This window comes from Drosophila melanogaster, chromosome 3R, assembly GCF_000001215.4.
Source record: "Drosophila melanogaster chromosome 3R".
NCBI lineage: Eukaryota > Metazoa > Arthropoda > Insecta > Diptera > Drosophilidae > Drosophila > Drosophila melanogaster.
Genome location: NT_033777.3, coordinates 14,365,094 through 14,384,104, shown reverse-complemented (window position 1 = coordinate 14,384,104; position 19,011 = coordinate 14,365,094). Strand labels below are relative to the sequence as shown.

Genomic DNA, 19,011 nt, shown 5'->3' with positions numbered 1-19,011 from the left:
ACTGGGGCTCCATGGGATAATTTACCCGAAAGTGTTGTCCTGCCTGGCCGATAATGATGATGCTAATGCAGTTGACATTTTATGTGGCCATAGAATGCCGGGCATGGCCGATAATTAAATGCAATAATAATTCAATTTAATTAGCTGGCAGCTGGTTGCTGAAGCTGAAGCTGGAGCCGACTGCACGTCACCCGAATGCCCCAAGGGTAGTGTTAAAATATTGATGGATTGATTAGCATAATATTTGTTTTATGCTTTCACATTGTTTGGGGATTTGGTTTACGGGCGTCAGCATCGGCTAATTAAAACACCTTAAAACAGCTCATTAGTTAACCAACATCTGTCAAGGGTGTTGATTATGTACTTAGAAGTTGTCAGCAAATGCAAACTGACGGATTAATGTGAATGTTAACTGAGGCGCAGGATGAAGTTGACAGATGGGAAATGTTAATTGGGTTCAATGATTTTGCATTAGAGATTGTTTAATTGGAAGCAAATATCACTAATATACAACCACTTTATATATACACTTGTACAAATTATATGATAATAATATGCTAAGACTCTAATTTTAAAACTAAATTAGGATATTAAAACGGGGACTTGCTAATTTTCTAACCATTAACATGACACCATTTCCATCGAGTGAGGTCATAGACAAACACTCGTTTATTGGCTGACAAATCCGATTTAGTGTGAGCTTTAAATAAGCCGCACAAACAGGCCATACATATGGCGATATATCCTTGCCCAGGAGCTTTCATGGACACAATGTTCGTGTTGGAGATATTTCATTGAATCAATTATCGCTGGACATGGCATAATAATTACTGTCTGCTGCACACAGAAGCGCACACTTGCAGACACAATCCACCCACCACCACCCACTTCAATCCAGTCCAGCCCAACCCAGCTCAACCACCCAAAAACAGCCAACCACCCACGCACCCACACACTGGCAAGGTCGCCCGAAGCGACGAAGCAGCAGGGACATGTTCATTTCTTCATTGATAACTGGAAGGGAAGCTCATCCTGGCCTCGTTACTTAACCAACTGTAACAGTCCAACTCGTCTCTCAGAGAGGCAAGAGACTCGAAGAAAGAGATGGGGACAGGTGAGCAGAGAAGGAAGGCACGAACTGACGCAAACAGAAGGCGAAGGATGCAAGTTGCACTTAGAGAAATTGTATTACTATACACAGTAAGTTTCATTAAATGATATGAGTAAAATCAACTTAAGCACTAACTATATTATTTGTAATATTTCAAATGAATATAAAAACATCTTTGTTTATTGTTTATAATTTGTAATTTATTTTACTTGAACTTTTATTAATGCCTAACAAAAGATTTACCAACAAAAATTAAGATAAAACAAAATACTCTGCCCCGATTTGTCTCTGTGCAGCAGTAAAACAAAAATTTGCCCGTATTAAAGCAAAATAATGAAGTGAAAATGGCAACAATGTGATTACACACAGTCATAGACCCAAAGCCATAATAAATTGTTCCACAAGCGAGAGGTCAGATCTCAAGAGAGAGAGAGAGAGAGAAAGTGAGAGAGAGAGAGAGGAAAGAACGCAGTGAGAGCGAGGGGGAGCATCTGCGCATGCGCTAATCGAAATGTTGCTGATACATCCTTGGCAACATGATGGTAATGGCTAACTTGTTGGATGCAGCTGCTCCACTCCACTTCATTCCACTCCGCTTACACTTCCACTTCATAATTTCCTCCGGCGGGAAAAACTTTTCGCTCTCACAGCGATTTGTCTGGCAAACAATTTCCGAAATGCGATTGCTTAAACGCAATACGAAAAGTTATTAATTGAGCTGGCCGTAATGAGCTCATTTACAGATTGTAATGTGCTCCCATTACAGGCACACAAACAGCTGCCGATTTCGATTTCTCGATTCTGAATCCGGAGCACTTGATGCCAGGCATTCGAGTCGAGTTAAATGGCTTGTAATGACGACGTCGATGGGGCGTCGGTGGGGGGTTGTGAGTTCGTAAGGGTTGGGGTGGGTAAATAGGGCTAAATGTGTCCAATCACTTGGGGGCTGGCTATTGGGGTCTGAACCCGATTTGGAACAAGGCGAGCAAATGTCAGACAGCGATTTCCCATTTGTCACTGGCCGTTCGATATGGATATGACTACATCTAATGGATACACACAATTCTATCTAATCGCCCCCAGTTTAGGAGGCTGGAAAACAGGCGAAAAACTTTCGACCAAATGGGACTTGGTATGTGGCAAGTTTTCTTTGCTGATGCTCTTGGCTTCTAGACTCTCTAAATAATATAGAAATGACAAAACAAAAAACATCTTCCTCCTATCATTTATTAGCAAATATTCCTTTGATTTTTATGTCAGGTTTCCATTTCTCATAATCACAATGCCATGATATTAAATTCAGTTCTAAATCAAACTCAGACACTACAACTACAAAACGACACAACTGATACTACAGAGAAAAAAACATCGTATTGAATAGCAGAAGCACAACCTACACTGCCGTATTTATTGTTCAATTTTTGTTGGTTGTTTTTTTTTTTTTGTATGTGCCTGTAAGTTGGAATGGACGTACTACACGGACACGATCTGTACGATGAGCAGCTAATCGATCGAGTCGGCGACGCGGTGAATGAAGATGCTGGCGATGACTTGGACACATTGGAGGATGGACAGCAGCAGCAGCGCCTGGGAGTCAATCGTCAGATGGACATACTCCTGGACGCTCCTCAAGAGCCACCGTTGGGCGTTTTTCCGGCGCAAGGAGGGCCAAATGGACCACCACGTCGGCGGAAGAAACGAAGTTTCTACACTATGACCAAACCCACTCCGCCATGCCAAAGTCAGGAGCCGGAGATGTGCCTCCTAATGGCCAGTGTCACGAGGGCAATGCGTCACGTTCGCGAGGATCAGCGAGGCGAGTACTTTGCAAATTACCTCGTCGAGAATATGACCAGTCAGAACTACCCGAATGGTATGGGTCTGCCACAGCATTGGGGTCAGTTCTGATTCGCCATAGTTCTCCCATAGATTGTAAATTAGAAGAACCTCTCTTGGACCTCGGAAGATCGAGCAAGCTCATTGGGATCCCATACTACACATACATGTACACGTCCATATATCCAACCAGCCGATATGCATCCCATTAGTTATCTTTCCTCTAAAAACTTGCTCAAAACAAAAATACGTTACACCATAGTTATCTACCGCTCCACCAAGCTCAAAAAAGGAAAAAAAGACGTTACTTTACTGACTTACAGTTGAAAAATGTTTGCGGTTCAATCTTGTTCAATAAACAACACGATTTAGCAAACTTATATTTTCATATTTGGTTTTCAACTTATTGTTTTCCAAATTTATTCTACAATTGTTAACAAACCACATAATATATAAGTACCACATATATGTTAATAAAAACCGAATGATTTATCTAAATTAAATTGTCTATACAGTGACTATCACACTTTATTCAATATTTTCAAATCGAACTTCACTTACAGGTATCAGATTAATAACGCATTTATTGTTCAAATAGAGACTACTCCCTCTTGCAGCACCTACATAACGTACATACAAATCAAAGTTTTTGATTTTGATTTGCTTGCCGGCGGAGGCCGATTGGCCTGAAGGCTACCGAAAAATTCATGAAATTGACAATTAATAAACTTCAAATTGGAAGCCCCACATACGCCATGGATCCCATCACTCCGCCTCTGCCCTCTCATCTCTCCCTCGGCATTCTTGTGGCAAAAACAAAAGGATTTATATAGGCTCCCCTCCCAACAACAACAACACACATATGTGGACTACGGCCACTGACAATGGCCACAATGAACAGATGAACAGTGGAGAACCAGAGACAAAGGCCGAATGCGGACAATTGCCCAAAGTGTAGCAAATAAATACAAAATGCAAAAGATAATTGCAATCAAAGCCACAAAATGTAGCCAAAAGGCTTATAAATTGTGGGCGGCAGGCGGCTGAAATGCCGCAGGGATGAGGAAGGGGTGGTGGTGGGGGGGAATATACCGAAGGTAAACGCATTTAATTTCCTAAATGTGCTTCGCATGCCACAGCACAAAGATACACACTTGCATTCATATACAAATAGGCTGCAGTCAGTTGCAGTTGCAGTAGCAGTTGCAATTGCTGTTGCAATGTTGCAGTTGCAATTGCATTGGCCACATCACCAACGCCCCCTCACCCCCTATCCGCCCCAACCACAACAAGAACAACAGCAACCAGAGCTGCAGCAGCAGCAGCAAAAAGAAGAAGCAGTTGAAGCGACGGCAATTTACGGCCATTATTGCAACAGACAGCCAGCTTTATTATGTGCCACGCCCGCAACATAAGCACTGAAAACAATATGCGTTACAATTCCTATCAATTAGTGCTATTTATTTATTTAGTGCGATTTAGAATAAGTCTTCAAATATAAATAAATATATATATTTTTAAATATTAATCTACCATAAGGTTTATTTTAACAATGGTCGTCTTACTTTTAGTATTAGGTTTGTTTGTTGTTCTACAAAAATGTTGCAAAATGTCCATGATCATAATATCCCTAATTTATTCAATTTAAAATGAAGGTATTAGTTGGAGTTTAATTTGCATTAGCCTTTATTCTAATAACAATTAACTATGAACATGTTTAAATCAAGGGCTAAATTTGCTGTGATATTGCTAGTTTGGCGCTCCTAAAAGCCGCTTTAAATGAATTAAATAATCTCCAATGATAACCGCATAATTTAATTGTCCCAGTGCAAGGACTCCATTGCACCATTGCACCCCTCCCTCGCTGGATGAGGGGGGGGGGGTTGTAGGTCGGTGTGGGGCAAGTCCTTCTGCCATAACTTTTTGCGGCTGCTTTTAGGCTGAGCTTTTGCATTTGCTTTTTGGTCGCTCTGTGATTGCGTTGCAAATGGCCACATGCAACAATGTTTCTGCTGTTGTTGTTGTTGTTGTTGTTGTTTTTGTTGTTGTTGTTGGTGGTGGTGGTGCCCCCGCAATGGCGCGCCTTCTAATTGAATTGCATTGAATTGAATTGATTTTCGGTTAGCTTTGTCCGCCTAATTGTTGCTTTTACATGGGCGAGATGTCCATTTGAAAGCAATACACATAGAAATCAAATTAAACAAAAGTCGCGCCACAAAAGGAGTTATCATAAATGGTTTGGGGGGCAACGTTTAAAGCGTAATTATGACATGTTGCAAGGGTTGATTCATTTAGCAAATGCTGCAACAATCTGACAACCGAGTGGCATGGCGTTTTGCGTTCGAATTCCATTGTTTGACAGACGATTCGAAACTCTTTCCATCACATTCTGTCCATTCTGCCCATTCTGCACATCCATGCTAAATGGACCCGAGTTATTGGGGTTGTTGCCTCGGTTTCCTGACTTTCCTGGATATTCCACCCGCCGGCAGTTGAACGCACGAAATGTGATTGATGCCCATCCGCTATCGCCGAGCTCCATTGTTATGCCACGTCTTTGATCTATGGCCACCCTCCATCACCTGGGCATTGTTGAGTAATTGATTTTGCCTCACGTGACTCTCCATTCCAACCGCCCAAGCACCTAACAACCCAGCTTCACCCCCCCAAATTTGGCCAAGTTAATTTGCCTTCATCTACTTGCTGGCATGAATTCAATGTCGCGGCAACTTCTTGCAGTTTCTCCTTAATTATACACACACTTAAGTTCGCATTAATTATTGTCATTGAGTTCAGTTCCCGGGAAATATCCCACCAAAAAAAAAAAAAAAACACACACAAATGGTCGGGATTTCGCCCGCTCAGCAAAGTTACATACAAACAATTACAGCAACGCGGCGGGGCTAAAAAACTTTAACAATTATAGAACGCATGCTTTAAATACTCTATTTAATGAATTATGTTATGTATTGTAAGAGCTATAAAATAATATGAATTACATATTTAAGCAATGTTATTTAACACTCTATTATTATTCAGCTTTAAAATATCCATATATCCATATTTATTCTCAGTTAAATAGAAAATTTCTCGATTTCCGTGTGTGTTTACGAGGTGGTAATTACTTCAGATGTTATTGTTCTCAAGTAATGCCCATGTAGTGCCATCTAGAGCATTTAAACATCACTATTGAGTTAAGCGCTATACATACTTTGTTTTTATTCTGTTGTATTTATGGAGAAACGTGTGCAGAAAGTTTTCCACTTACAAACAATTCACAAGTAAAATACCTTGACTTTTGCTGCCGCTTCTGCTTCTGCGTCTGCTTTTGCTGCCCATGGAAAATGTTGGGGGTTTTCTACGGAGGAAACTGATGTCTGTGACTGCCATTACCAAGGCTCTTATGCCACTCTGATGCCCCTGTTTAACCTCCCTCTACCCGTGACTTTTCCACTGCCCCTGCCCCTGCGGCATATGGCACTCACACACACATCTGCACTGAGCTCGTGTAGCAAATTGTTGGAAAATAAAGTAAGTACACCAGCAACATAAACAGCAGCAACAGCAGCAACATCCGCCCAAACGAATGGCAAACTGAGCATCAGTTGGAGGCACTTTTCGACGTAAGTAGCGTGGGTGGGCTGCAGTCTGGCTAGATTCCTTGTTTCTCATCGCAAAACCCCCACCCAATATACCCCTTGTTAGGACTACATTGCTAAGTCCATCCCAACCCTACCCGCCCCCCTCTCATTCCCCTTGTTAAGACGGCCAAGTGGCAATCCAAGTCGGCTGTCTAAATACGAGCAAGCGATTTGTGTGTCTAGTTGCTAGTTGGCAACAACGACTTTGTGCCGGAGCCATGGCAATAGCTGCCTCGCCAATTGAGTTTATGCCAAATAATAATATTCACCTGCAGCTTTCCGCTGGGATATCCGCAATAAGTAGGTATTGCATCCACGGGTGCATCTTAAAAATGCAACTAATGAAATTACTTGAGTCGACGACTTCTCCTGTTTCAGTGTAATAACCTAATTCCATGGTACTATATTATTCATTTCGCTGCACCCAGCCGACAGGAATTTGATGGAATTTCCTGTAAACAGGCAGCTCGCAGCAGACAGACAGACGTACCAGACGGACACACAAGCCACTTCCCTCGAATAGACAGACTCACAGACAAGGCAACGCATACAGTGAACAGCCTGGATGTAGGAAGGGGACACGAAGTCCGACGGGTACATAAACAGGCTTATGAGCAGCTCCTCGTAAGCGAACTTCCATTGAATGGTTGGTCTTCTGTTGCCACCACAGACAATCAGAAAGGCATTCAGCCAAGAGAACGCCGAACACCAGCAACAAAACTTGGCCAAAACACAGGGAAAAACTGATAAAGAACATTTTTTAGAAATCTAAATGATATTTAAGATCTTAGCTTAAATTCCAAAGTAATCAGTAACTTGAACATTTACTTACTTTTCTAAGATTAATTAATAAGGAAATAAGGAGGCTTAATACGAAAGGAAAGCAATTTTTTGATACAACAGCTTAATTTAAAATGTCATTCAAAATTCAAAAATGAATATAAAACATCTTTTGCCCAGGGCGACATTTGTTTGCATACTTGAGCTAAAAGCCAGCACAATATTGCTGGAAGACTGAGTGTCCCAAAGACAATTCTCTGGGTGATTCATTTGGCATTTTGCGAACTTAATTGATGGCAATTTGTGATTCGTCGTACGCCGCACTCCATCTGCACGAGACCGAGACAGCGGACCATTAACACATTTTAATCTGCCGCCGGGCGAATGGCTTTTGTGCGGTTGGTGGGGTCTCTGTGTATCTGAATCTGAATATGAATCCGAGACCGAAACTGAATCGGAATCGGAATCGGAATCGGAAGATCCTCCGGCAACGAAAGCTGGCGCTCAGTCGCTCTTAATCATCAGCATAAGCAATAATGGGAAACAATTGCCATCTGCCGACTGCCAGACCTCAGTTGCTTTTGCTTTTGCTTTTGCTCTGCTGTTGCTCTTGCTGTTGCTGCCACTGAAATTGCTGAGCTGAGGCACAAACTTTTATTGCATTGCCATGTCAACAGTCGTAGCAGCAGCAATTGTTATCCCTGTGTACGAGTGAGTGTGTGGCACCATTGCACTTAAAATGCGAATCCGAATCTGAAACCGACTGCGAATGCGAATTGTGACGCAAAATGAAGCTACTTGTGCGCCACTGGCAGCAGATACAGATACAGATGCAAACTGTGCGGTGCCACTGCTGCTGCGAGTGCTGCTGCTGCTGCTGCTGCTGCTGCAGCATGCCACATTCAATTAGTGCAACAACATATCCTGCCAGCAGTTGATGTTGCTCTCTTGCACGGCAGTCCGTAGTCCAGAGTCTGTGCTACACTTAATTTTATTCATTTGACAGTGCCACAGTCGGTGTCTCGTCCATGGGGCACATTCGAATCGCTGCCACACGTTCACCAGCAATTAAGGTCATTGAAGGCAGCAGAAAAAGCAGCAACAGAAAGTGCAACGGGCCAACAACAGAGGAAATACTTTTTAATTATGACATTTTATTGAGTGAACATTTATGCAAATATGACAAGACCTTTTATTTTGTCGCCATTCAGGGTTTGAGGCGATTTTAATGAGCGGGTTAACAGGGTTGAACAGATCCATTGTTCAAGCGATTTTGCATTCAAGTTGGGGAAATACGGACGAAGTTTGCCGACTAAGGGTTAACATAATTTGCCCAAGTTCAGTTGATTCTACAGTGAATATAACTATAATTGCTTTGGTATTGGGTAATAATGGTATATCGTTATTCAACAATTGTATTTTACATTTCATTTTCAGCTAATGAGCTAATACCTAAAAAAAAAAGATAAAGATACAGCAGACGAAGTGTCATAATTGGATTATTTACTGTACCTGAAAACTCAACTCTGCCATCAGCTCCAATTATGTCTAATAGGAATTCAAGCCTTCATCCTGCAATCAAATTAACGCCCTTTCTCCTGGAATGGAATTTAATTTGGCAAATACATTTAGCCATCGAGTCTGAGCCTTCATGCATTTTTCACACATTTTAAATGTCGCAAAGCGCATAAAAATTCCATAAATACGCTAATGAAACACATGGTCGAGGACACACGCAGACATCGTTGGCAAAAATGGTGAAAAAAAAGGGAAAAAATATGAAAAGGGAAGAGCCTGACAGCAAAAGCGAGCAAAAGAGTTAAAACGGAACAGGCCACCCAGGCAGGCAGCCAAAGGAGGGGTAAATTTTCCCACACCCGCGCCCCCTCGTCGTCACGGCAAATGCATTTCCATTTCATTTCCATTTATTTCAATTTCTTTTGCCATCGGTTTTTATTTTTTCGTTTTTGCTTTCTTCTGCTACATATACATTTATGGACAAACACAAAATCGGATACAATTTTTGCTGGGCGCCTGTGACTTTTGAATGCATTTACAGTAGCCAGAATAGCAGTGTAACGATAAATGTATCTGTTGTATCTTCATTGAAATCTGAAACTCAATCTGTATCTGCATTTGTATCTGACTTTGAGCCTGAGCCTGTCTGGAATATTTGGCTTTTATGCAACCATTTAGCAAACACATCATAAAAATTCAATTCAATTCTGTGTTTACGTCGACTCCAGATGATATTGCTTTTTAATTGCGGACACGAGCGGAAATTGCTTTCACAAACAGCCAAACACATTCGCATCAGAGGCACAAGCACCAGCACCAGCACCAGCATATTTGCAGCCAAATGGATACAAATGGGGGGGCAGGATCGGAATGGGGCCCATTGACATTTCGGTTTTGGGCTGGCTGTTGGGGAAAGAAGGCTGCAAATGGGGAAAGCCGAGGAAAACTAGCTGCGGAAGTGCGTTGATTGCAGGCCTTCTGGGATGAGGGAAACTCCATGTGCCATTTGCCTGACCTCAAAAACTTTGACCTTTTGCGCTGCAGTTTATTCTTGGGTTTTGTTTCGTTTTTAATTGCACCACATGCGCCATGCAATATACATTTGAAATCAAGCCCAGCGCACAAACACCCACTTGGACACTCAAAAAATATATGGAACATACAAGAATGGGTTTTTGATTTACCATCACTAAGTATATTAGTGTTCACAACTCATACAAGAATCGTATTTATACACTAAAATATATTATACTATTTTATAAAAATATCATAGTATCTTAGTACATTAAGTCAATTTTCTTAAAGTGCACATGAGCGAGCAGGCGCGCTCTCATTTAATATGAAAGTCACAGAATGTGAGCTAATTGAAAACACTTGCAATATTTATGAGCCGAGCAACATGTTGCCAAGCCACTTGACTCCAAAGCCCCTCACCGCACCGCAGGGAGAGCGAGAGAGAAAGAAATAGAGATGGAGAAAGATACATTGAGCTAGCCACATGTTGCCAAGCTAATAAAACAACAAAATGATTTTATTATAATGGATTTATAACGCAGGCCAAGAGCAAACAGGCTATTAGACAGAGATACAAGACTTCGTCGCAATCCCGTATCGTGAGAAAGAGAGACAGAAGGGAGACAAGGACGGGGATAGAGCAAAAGAGAGAGAGATGCACTTTTGAATTGAGACGCGAATGCGGCAGTCCATTAAGCGCAATGTTGTTGTCATCTTTTAATGCTTTTGTTGCCTATTTGCCTTATGCGACTTGACAGCTCCACTATCTTTTCTCTCAGTGCACAAAGAAAAAATGTGCACAACCACAGTTACGTTCAACATGAAATAAGCGGAATAAGGAAACAAGTTTGCAACCAATCTCTGCCCAGTAATTTATTATTTTTTAGGATTACCAAACCACATTTAAAAATGTCCAAATTTGAGAAGCAAAATATTTCCAGTGTACATCCGAGTGAGTTGAACGAGAGCGATTTCAGCTTGCGTGTGCGCATTTGCAGCGATGTTGCTGCCGTGTCTGCAGCATAAATGGGGCCCCCACAGCGTCTCCTTAAGTGGAGATATTTATAATAAGTTTATTTGCTTGTACTCTTTGTTTTTCTCTAGCCCAAGCAATGCAGCAGCAACATCAACAACAAAAGCGGCAGCAACGGGAACATTCACAGCGGTAGCAACATGCAACATGTTGCTGCCGTGGCGTCAATGTTGCCCAGCTTGTTTGCCGCTGTTGGGCATTCACATTCACAATCACATTCGCAGTTGTAAATTGACGTTTTGCGTTAACGACCGAAGCGCCTTGGTCGTCGGTTTCGGCTTAAATCCCAATCGCAACATCGCGTGTGTTTGTTTCGTGAACTCTTCGCCCAAAGTAAGGCACTTTTTTGTGTGTGCTAGCATCATCACCATCATCGCCATCATCAGCATCAGAATCGAGCTGCATCCTAGCCCGCACCCCATGCAACGCACAATTTGTTTTGCATTCAGCTCGAACATGACTTCATCAGTGCAGAGAAAAAACACCAAACCACTTTACAGTCTTAATGGATTATTTTCAATATGGAAGTCATAAACCTGCAATCAAAATAGTTATAGTAATTATTGAAGAACAAGTCTTCGTTCTTAATTAAGCACAAAATTACACTACCTGCGTCAAGAATTTGGTAAGTCCTAAACTAGTTTTTGAATAATTATCTTGATGAAAAATCAACACACGTTTTTAATGACGCATTTGTATATCAAATAAAAATCGATAAGGTACTCAGAATTTCTGTTTCCAAATATAAATACTTCTTGGGAAATCCATAAGCCATAATCAATCCATACCCCAAATTCTATATAAATTCTATATATATAGAAAGTAACTTACTTTATTAATAAGATTTAAAAAAAAAACTTACTGAATCGCAAGTTTCCGGGAATAGCCCCAAATACTTTAATCAAGGCAAATTAAATTATCATTATTTCAATTGAAATGTGTAGAACACGATTACTTCTCAGTTCTTAACTATACTGTCAGTTATCAACAAATAAAAGAATTCAGAGTAGCAATAAACTAAACCATAAAACACAATTCAATCGTTTTATTCGACGATGTCATTCAATAATTGCCTCATTCAAAATAGCGACAATATGATCTAACTTTCTCTCAGTGTAGTCGTGTTTATTTGAAGTGACTTCCACGACTCCCCGACTTTTTTTTTTTTTTTGCTTGTCGTGCTTCTATTCAAGTGTATCTAAATTGCTTCATCTTCGTCTTGTGCAGCAGCGGCAGCAGGCAACATCAGCATCTTGTTGATGTTATTTCTCGTTTCATATTTTCGCAGTTATTTTTAGTTCGCCGCCGCTGCCCTTTTCAATCCCTTTTCAGCGAATATCCAATTCAATTCAATTTGCAGCCCGTAGAATTTAAATGAGCAATCAGGGCACTCATAGTCCAGTCCATTGTTATTGTGGCTTCACTTCCCTAATGATGCTGGACTGAGCCGGAGCCCGAGCTTAAACTGTTGCTCTTGAGATCTTGAAATCTGAGGGGAGAGTTCATTCAGAGGCTTGGTTTTTCTCGGATTGCGGCAAATTTTCGTTGTTTGACTGTTTGACCACAATTGACGGCGGCATTAATCATTTCGCGAATATATAGAACGCTCGCGATAACCTAAAAATAAATATGGCAATCATGAGTAATTGGCCTTATCAATAGCATAACATCGCCCATTAATAATCGCACCCTTGTAGCTAATTGAGCTGTCGCCCCTCTTATAGCTTATAATTATTATTAATAAAATCGGAAAGCAAAAAAAAAAAAAAAAACTGAAAAAACTGAAAAAAAAAGAAAGAGGCACGCACACAATCTCACACTGCTGACTAACAACACAAATTGAATTACGACATTCCTGTAAAGACAATGAATGGCTTTTGTGTGTGCGGTGACCCAAAGCGACGTTCTCAGGAAATGAAATTATACACCAATTATTGCCAACAACAGCAAAAGCAAAAGCTTTTAAAGAAATTGGAAAGAGTAGCGAAGACGGAACGTAGCGATACGATACGATACGAAACGAAACGAAGCGATTCGAAATGTGAGCGGTGAATATGGCAACGAAATCTCAATAATTAATCAAATAATAAATCTCGGTGAGCAATTAAGAGGAGAAAGACAAAGCCAGCGAACCGAATGGCCGAAAGCAATAAAAACCATTGAAAAGCCGTTGGCTCAGCATTAATTAGCGCTAAACGCCGTCGCAACAACCAGCGGTAACGACAGCAGCAACATCCACGAACGGCAGCAACATGAACTCCGCAGCGCAACAGCGGCAGCATCCACCGACTTATTAAAGTATGTACATATAACTCAATTATAGAGAATTAAAAACAAACTCAAAGTCAGGCAACGTCGGCAATTCGCAGTGCAGAAAGCGGTGCACTTGGAAAAAAAACCAACAAAAACTGTCAAAACAAATGGGCAAAATGCATAGCAATATCATTCAACACATCTTTTTAAAACTCTATCTCTAAAGCCAGATTTAAAATGTATCTTAAAGTACATAACTATTTATCAAGCAAATACTTAAGTTTTCTCCAAGTGCTCGGAGACGACGTGCTGCGGCAGCAGCAATCAAAGCAATAAAACACATTCAGCATTTAATAAAGACACCCCAGCAACATGTTGCAAGCGGGCCAGCAACAGCAACATCGTGAATTTGAATTTATGAGCTTCGCACACACACACTTCATCGTTCGCAACGAGATACAATTAAGCCGTAATGCATATGAAAATTCGTGTTTTATTGCCGTGCGTTATGTTCACGTGCGCGGCAACTGTTTGTATCTGTATCTGTTAATGTATCTGTATCTACATATATCCATAGCTTTATCTCCCTCGCTCTCTCTTTCCCACTTACGCGCTCTCTCTATCTCTCGCTCCCTCTCGCTGTGAGCGCAGCGTAATTGTAATTATAGTAATATGTTTTATGATGGGCCCTCGTTTAGCAGCAACCCCCGCGACGCGTTTGGCCAAAATGTATCTAGATACATAATTGCCACATTCAGTCGTCGTTAAATAGTTGCACGGCGCAGTTCACACAAGCGGCAAAAGCAGCGCCGCAGCAGCGACAGCAACAGCATAGCAGCAGCAGCAGCAGCAACAGCAGCAACACGCCAGCAACATTCGTGCTTTATAGCACTCGCACTCAGAAGTCGTTCAGAATCGCTGCCGTCGTGGTCCCGGTCGGTGTTTCGGTATCGGTATCGGATTGTTGACTAACTCTCTGTTTATTTGCCATCCGTTCTGGCCGTGTTTTTGTGCGCTTTTTTGCGCTTTTTTTTCGGCGTGGAAGCGAAGTCGAAACGCAAAATTTGCCGGTAAATCGTTTGACCGACCGCCGGGTCCAAAAAGTCAAATTCAATTTACGCGCCACGTAATTATAATTAGGCATGAGGCCATACAAGCAATGGTACTGCTAGAACTGAACAATCGACCCCCTCAGAGAGTGTACTATTTTAATTAAGTGTGTGCCACAACAACAGCAACAGCAACAAAAGCAAAAGCAGCCGAGCTATAACAACCATAACATAACAACGGCGAAAAGAAGTCACGCATGTGTATCTTTGTATCTTCGTATCTTTGTATCCGAGCTGCTTTCGTGTGTAGGAACGTGTGTGCGAACGTGTGTATTTGTGCCGCTTTTGTGTCCATTAGTCACACATGAAACTAATTAGCATTTCGTCTGTTTGTTATTGTCGCGTTTGCTGGTCAAAAGAATTAGCGCGGCAAGAGCAACGTCAAGCGCCATTAAGCGATATCTTTAAATATGTGTATATGTATGTATATATATGTATGCCTATACATATATGTATATGATATTTATATATCGGCCTGGGATGGGACTGTTTTCTTTTATGATTTTCGCTTGCCATTTCCCATTAATTTGTTTATTTTCTGCCGCATTCCCACCGACGGCAATCGGCAATCGACCATCGGCAATTTGCAATTGGCAATCAGCGATCGAGTTTATATATGGTCAGCACAAAAAATTATCAAAGGAGGCAGCAATTTGAGCGGCAGTAGCAAGCATCTTCGCTAATTGCTGGCTGGTGTATCTGCAAGATACTTTGCCGCTCACACCTCCAGCATTGCTGTTTGCCAGCATTTTGTATCTGTTCTTTTTTTTGTTGTTGTCTTACCCGCTATTATTGCTGGTTCGCACGCTCGGCAGGCAATTTGTCAACGCGAACGCCGCTGACAGGTTACGCAGCCGCACTGTTGCCAATTGATTTTCAATTCAATTTATGTGGCACAGCCATAGCTATCTAGACACATGGACGTATGTACATATATGTATGTATAAATGTACATATATGTATTCTCTCATAAATAAATTATGAAGCGTGTGCAAAAAAAGGAAATTTCCATTTTTCACAAAAATATTTCAATTACTCAATTAAATTCAGTTGGCAAAAAGGTGTTATAAATAAAGCAAACGCTCAATCGTAATTGAAGTCCACTTAATGGTCGACCGTGTGTTCGTTACCCATTAATTACGCTGCCCAGCCATAAACGCTGTCGCTTGCCGTTGCCGCTCGTTGGCTTTAATAATAAATAATAAATAAGTAAAAGTAAATAAATAACTATATAATGGATATGAAGCGCTAAAGCTGCCATTTAAGTGCCGAAAAAGCTCAAGTTATTATGGTCGGAGCGGTCAAAATGCTTATAAAAATGATTAAATAAAACAAAACAGTTAAGCACGAGAAACCCAGTTAAGTGCCAAGAAAAGCAGTGAATATTGAGTTCAAAAAAAAATATGACCCCCTTTTATATGCCTCACCCAAAAAATTTCACAAACTAATTTGTCGTCGTTTGCCGTCGGTGTGTTTTTGTGCGACATTATTATTGGCACTATATTTCCTGTATTTTAATCAGATTTCTAGTCATTTGCAAACACAATGTATTGCGGCAAATGTTCAAGCTACTTATTAAAAAGATTTAAAAATAACCCAAGCAGATTTTCTCGTTACAATTAAAACATTTGTTAAGCGCAGTTGACACAATGAAAAATTCGCCACATTTCAATATTTTAACGAGTCAAATGGCCAAATTGAAAACGAACACAGATGACAAATGAAGCAAAAACAGGGTCGCGATTCGGTTTGCACATTGTTTCACCATAAATAAATGAATGCAAATAAATTTAATTAAATTACAAAGGCATTATAGCTGCATATAATATGAGTGCAAACGGCATGGAGGAGACAATGGGCTGCCAATTATGAAACCAGAACGCATTTCAAAATAATTAAAAATTAAATAAATGAACGACGTGCGGGCAATAACAAATTGTGCAGCTAAACTCAAAAACAGCCAGCCAAAATACATTAAAATTAATTCGCAATTGCCGAGGCAAAACAATAATCAATAATTGTCAATTGGCAGGCTAATGAATTAATTACATTTTCATACCCGAATCCCCCTCCCCCCTTGAATGCTCCTTTTTCTTTCATTAGTATCGTTGTTTTTTTTTTGGTTTTTGTATCGTTTAATTTGTAAATTTTTTTCATTTTATTTTTTAAATGACATTGCCATTGGCAGTTGCGTTTTGTGTTTTTGTTCTTTTTTTTCTCTCTTTTGGCCCGTAGTCGCGGCAAAGGCAATTTAATTAGGGAAAGTGGATTAATTTGCAACTCGTTAGACTAATTAAGGATTATAATCAGCAGCGAAACCAACGAGCCGTGTAAAAACGTCAGCGAATAAAAAGTGAGCTGGAAAAGGATAACAAAAAAGTGAAAACAAAAGGAAACCAAAGCCAAAAAGAAAACTGAAAAAAAATAAAGAAAGAATAAAGGGCCAACACCACCCACATGAGGTGACCTTTGCCACCCAAAACTATAAATAGTCCACCCATTAAAAGCGTTTACCCAACAACAACGCGGCGAAGAGACCAAAGTCGTTTAATTGGATTTTCGCCCACCTTGACTCATTCGGATACAATCAACAAACGCCCGAGTGGCCCCCTCACAGGTGAGCAGCATTAAAAACGGGAAATAATCTATAATTTGAGTACATTTCATTAATGTCGCGACCATTTCTCGGAATTACCTTTCGGAATTCCCCCATCTGGGGTCAAGGACAAAGGTTGTAGGGGCCAGATAAGCGGATACTTGTATTCGTTTTCCGTTTTCACGGACAGTCGGTTCTAATCAGTGCTTTACACAACTTACATGTGAAATAAGAAAACGAATTTTATACGTAAATACCTATCAAAACCATTAAAAAAGCTTAGTTACCTCAGACATTCGTGAACTTAAACTTAGTCGCAATTAAAAACTCAAAATAATTTACTTTGTAGGTTTTACTATGTAAAATAGCAAATTAATTGGTCAATCAAATACGATAAATGACCTAAAATCTTATCTTATCAACTAGGTTATGCCCACATAGAAATTCACACCAAATTAGAAATAAATAAAGGTTTCCTGTAATTTAGCCGCACTAAATGCAGGTTTTTTTTTTGTGTGTGTGTCAATCAGCTCAACTTTGATGTGATATCACCATGGCATGTGTGAAAATAATGTGGATCTGCTTATCAACAAATGTCATTCAATAAAAGTAACATTTTACATCAGATAGGAATTATTTTGTTATATCTTAAGCCCTCTATGAAACTTTCAACAGCAATGTGACTTAACTTTATCATTTGCAAATAGAAAGTCAAACGTTCGATTCAAAATTGATAGACCATCGGAATACGATAAATTACTAAAAATGTTATCTTATCAACCCGTTTAGCTCGGTATAAATCAGCGATTTCGAATTAGTTAAATTTCTCTGTAATCACGTTGTTGACATATAATTAATTTCAATTTCATGATGATGATGCCGCTGATGCCGTTTTCGCCAGCTCTTGTAAATGTTGTTGATTTTGGTGTTTCCTGTGCATTGATGACTATGGTAAAATGTGCTGAAAACTCGCATTCGTGTGTATTTATTTTGTCCCATTCTGTTCCGAACCCATGTCGGTGAGCATATGGGCTGCCTCAGCACTCTCAGCACATTTATTACCAGTTTGCCAGTTTAGTAATCGCAATCGGGGAAACATTGCCCTGTCAATTGCCGCAACTATAAGGGAATGTAAACAAATGATTGCGCACACACAATAATGCCAAAGAAACTGAATTATCAATGACTGTGCATTTATTCGCAAGTAAACAAGTGAATACCCAGTTCATTTTTTTCTTTTCGGGAAGAGATAGCTAATCAATAAAAACGGTGGTTCCAAAATCTAAAACAAATAGTTCTAGTCTTGCCACATTTAATGTGTGGAAAGCATATTCAATTGCTTTAGCTAAGTCTTTAGAATTGACTACTTCCGAATTTCAAGCAGCACTCGATTTTTAAGAGCCGCACTTCAGTCGACCTTACAAAGTGATTTACTTCACAGATGTGCCATATTAACTGCGTGTGCTTTTGTGTTAATTACCATGCCTGTAGATAACAAAAACTAATATGACTGCCAAATGACAAGCTTTCTCTTTCGCTCGGTTTCTGGATCCTCTATCTCTATCTGTATCTGTATCTGTATCTGAATGTGATATCTTTTGGGATGGGTTTCGGATTCAGCAGTCAGCAAATTCTACCAGTCATCGTTGGCATTTAATTGAGTCATGTCATGAGTATTAGGCATAATTAAAAGGCAATTTCATTCAGAGCCGCAGAATTATATGTGTGTGTGTGCGCTATGATATCTAATACATAACTGTGGCACAACAGGTTCGCACTTCGCACTGCACTACGAAATTAATTAAATTGTTACTCAAGCAGTTCTCTGATTGACTGACAGACGACGGCCTGACACTTGACGCGATGAATGAATGAATGGATTGCCATGGCATGAAATAGCCTGGAACTGGAACTGGCCAGTCTGGATCTAAATCTATATACTCGTATATACACATATGTATCTACATGCTGTGCTGCAAAACTATGCGACTGCACAAACAGAACACGGGCTCAGACGTTTGGCATTTGAATGGGCCCAGCGGCGATTACGCAAAAATGCAAATGCAAAAAAAAAATATATATTCGAAAACAGAAAGCATTCGCCGCAGCTCTCATTACAA

The 19,011-nt window shown here is 40.3% G+C and overlaps 2 protein-coding genes and 1 long non-coding RNA gene across 6 annotated transcripts in view, besides 1 other annotated feature; all 3 read left to right on the top strand.

The window, feature by feature from the left end:
• Positions 1–2,405: 2,405 nt before the first annotated feature.
• On the top strand, positions 2,406–3,442 carry soti (scotti). The gene has a single exon (NM_142101.3). It carries the CDS (start codon positions 2,576–2,578, stop codon positions 3,017–3,019), a length of 444 nt encoding a protein of 147 aa, NP_650358.1. The 5' UTR covers positions 2,406–2,575; the 3' UTR covers positions 3,020–3,442.
• A 691-nt stretch (positions 3,443–4,133) lies between these two features.
• Positions 4,134–4,183: a mobile genetic element.
• A 2,577-nt stretch (positions 4,184–6,760) lies between these two features.
• lncRNA:CR44943 (long non-coding RNA:CR44943) lies at positions 6,761–8,706 on the top strand. The gene has a single exon (NR_125162.1). It is a non-coding gene; the product is annotated as a long non-coding RNA:CR44943 (long non-coding RNA).
• A 2,447-nt stretch (positions 8,707–11,153) lies between these two features.
• The window catches only part of NK7.1, a 43,539-nt gene continuing 35,681 nt past the window's right edge, over positions 11,154–19,011 (top strand). For 2 of the 4 annotated variants that reach the window (NM_001260174.3, NM_001316524.1), the window contains exons 1-2: positions 14,097–14,256; positions 16,606–16,912. The gene's annotated coding sequence lies outside the window, so the exon portion shown is untranslated. Of the gene's footprint in view, positions 11,559–14,096; positions 14,257–14,287; positions 14,716–16,605; positions 16,913–19,011 lie in introns of those variants that run through there. The other 2 variants (NM_169580.3, NM_142100.3) reach the window with 2 other exon arrangements.

Bases quoted from the DNA above. Each gene is read 5' to 3' on its own strand.
- soti (NM_142101.3), top strand. From the start codon at position 2,576: ATGGACGTACTACACGGACACGATCTGTACGATGAGCAGCTAATCGAT.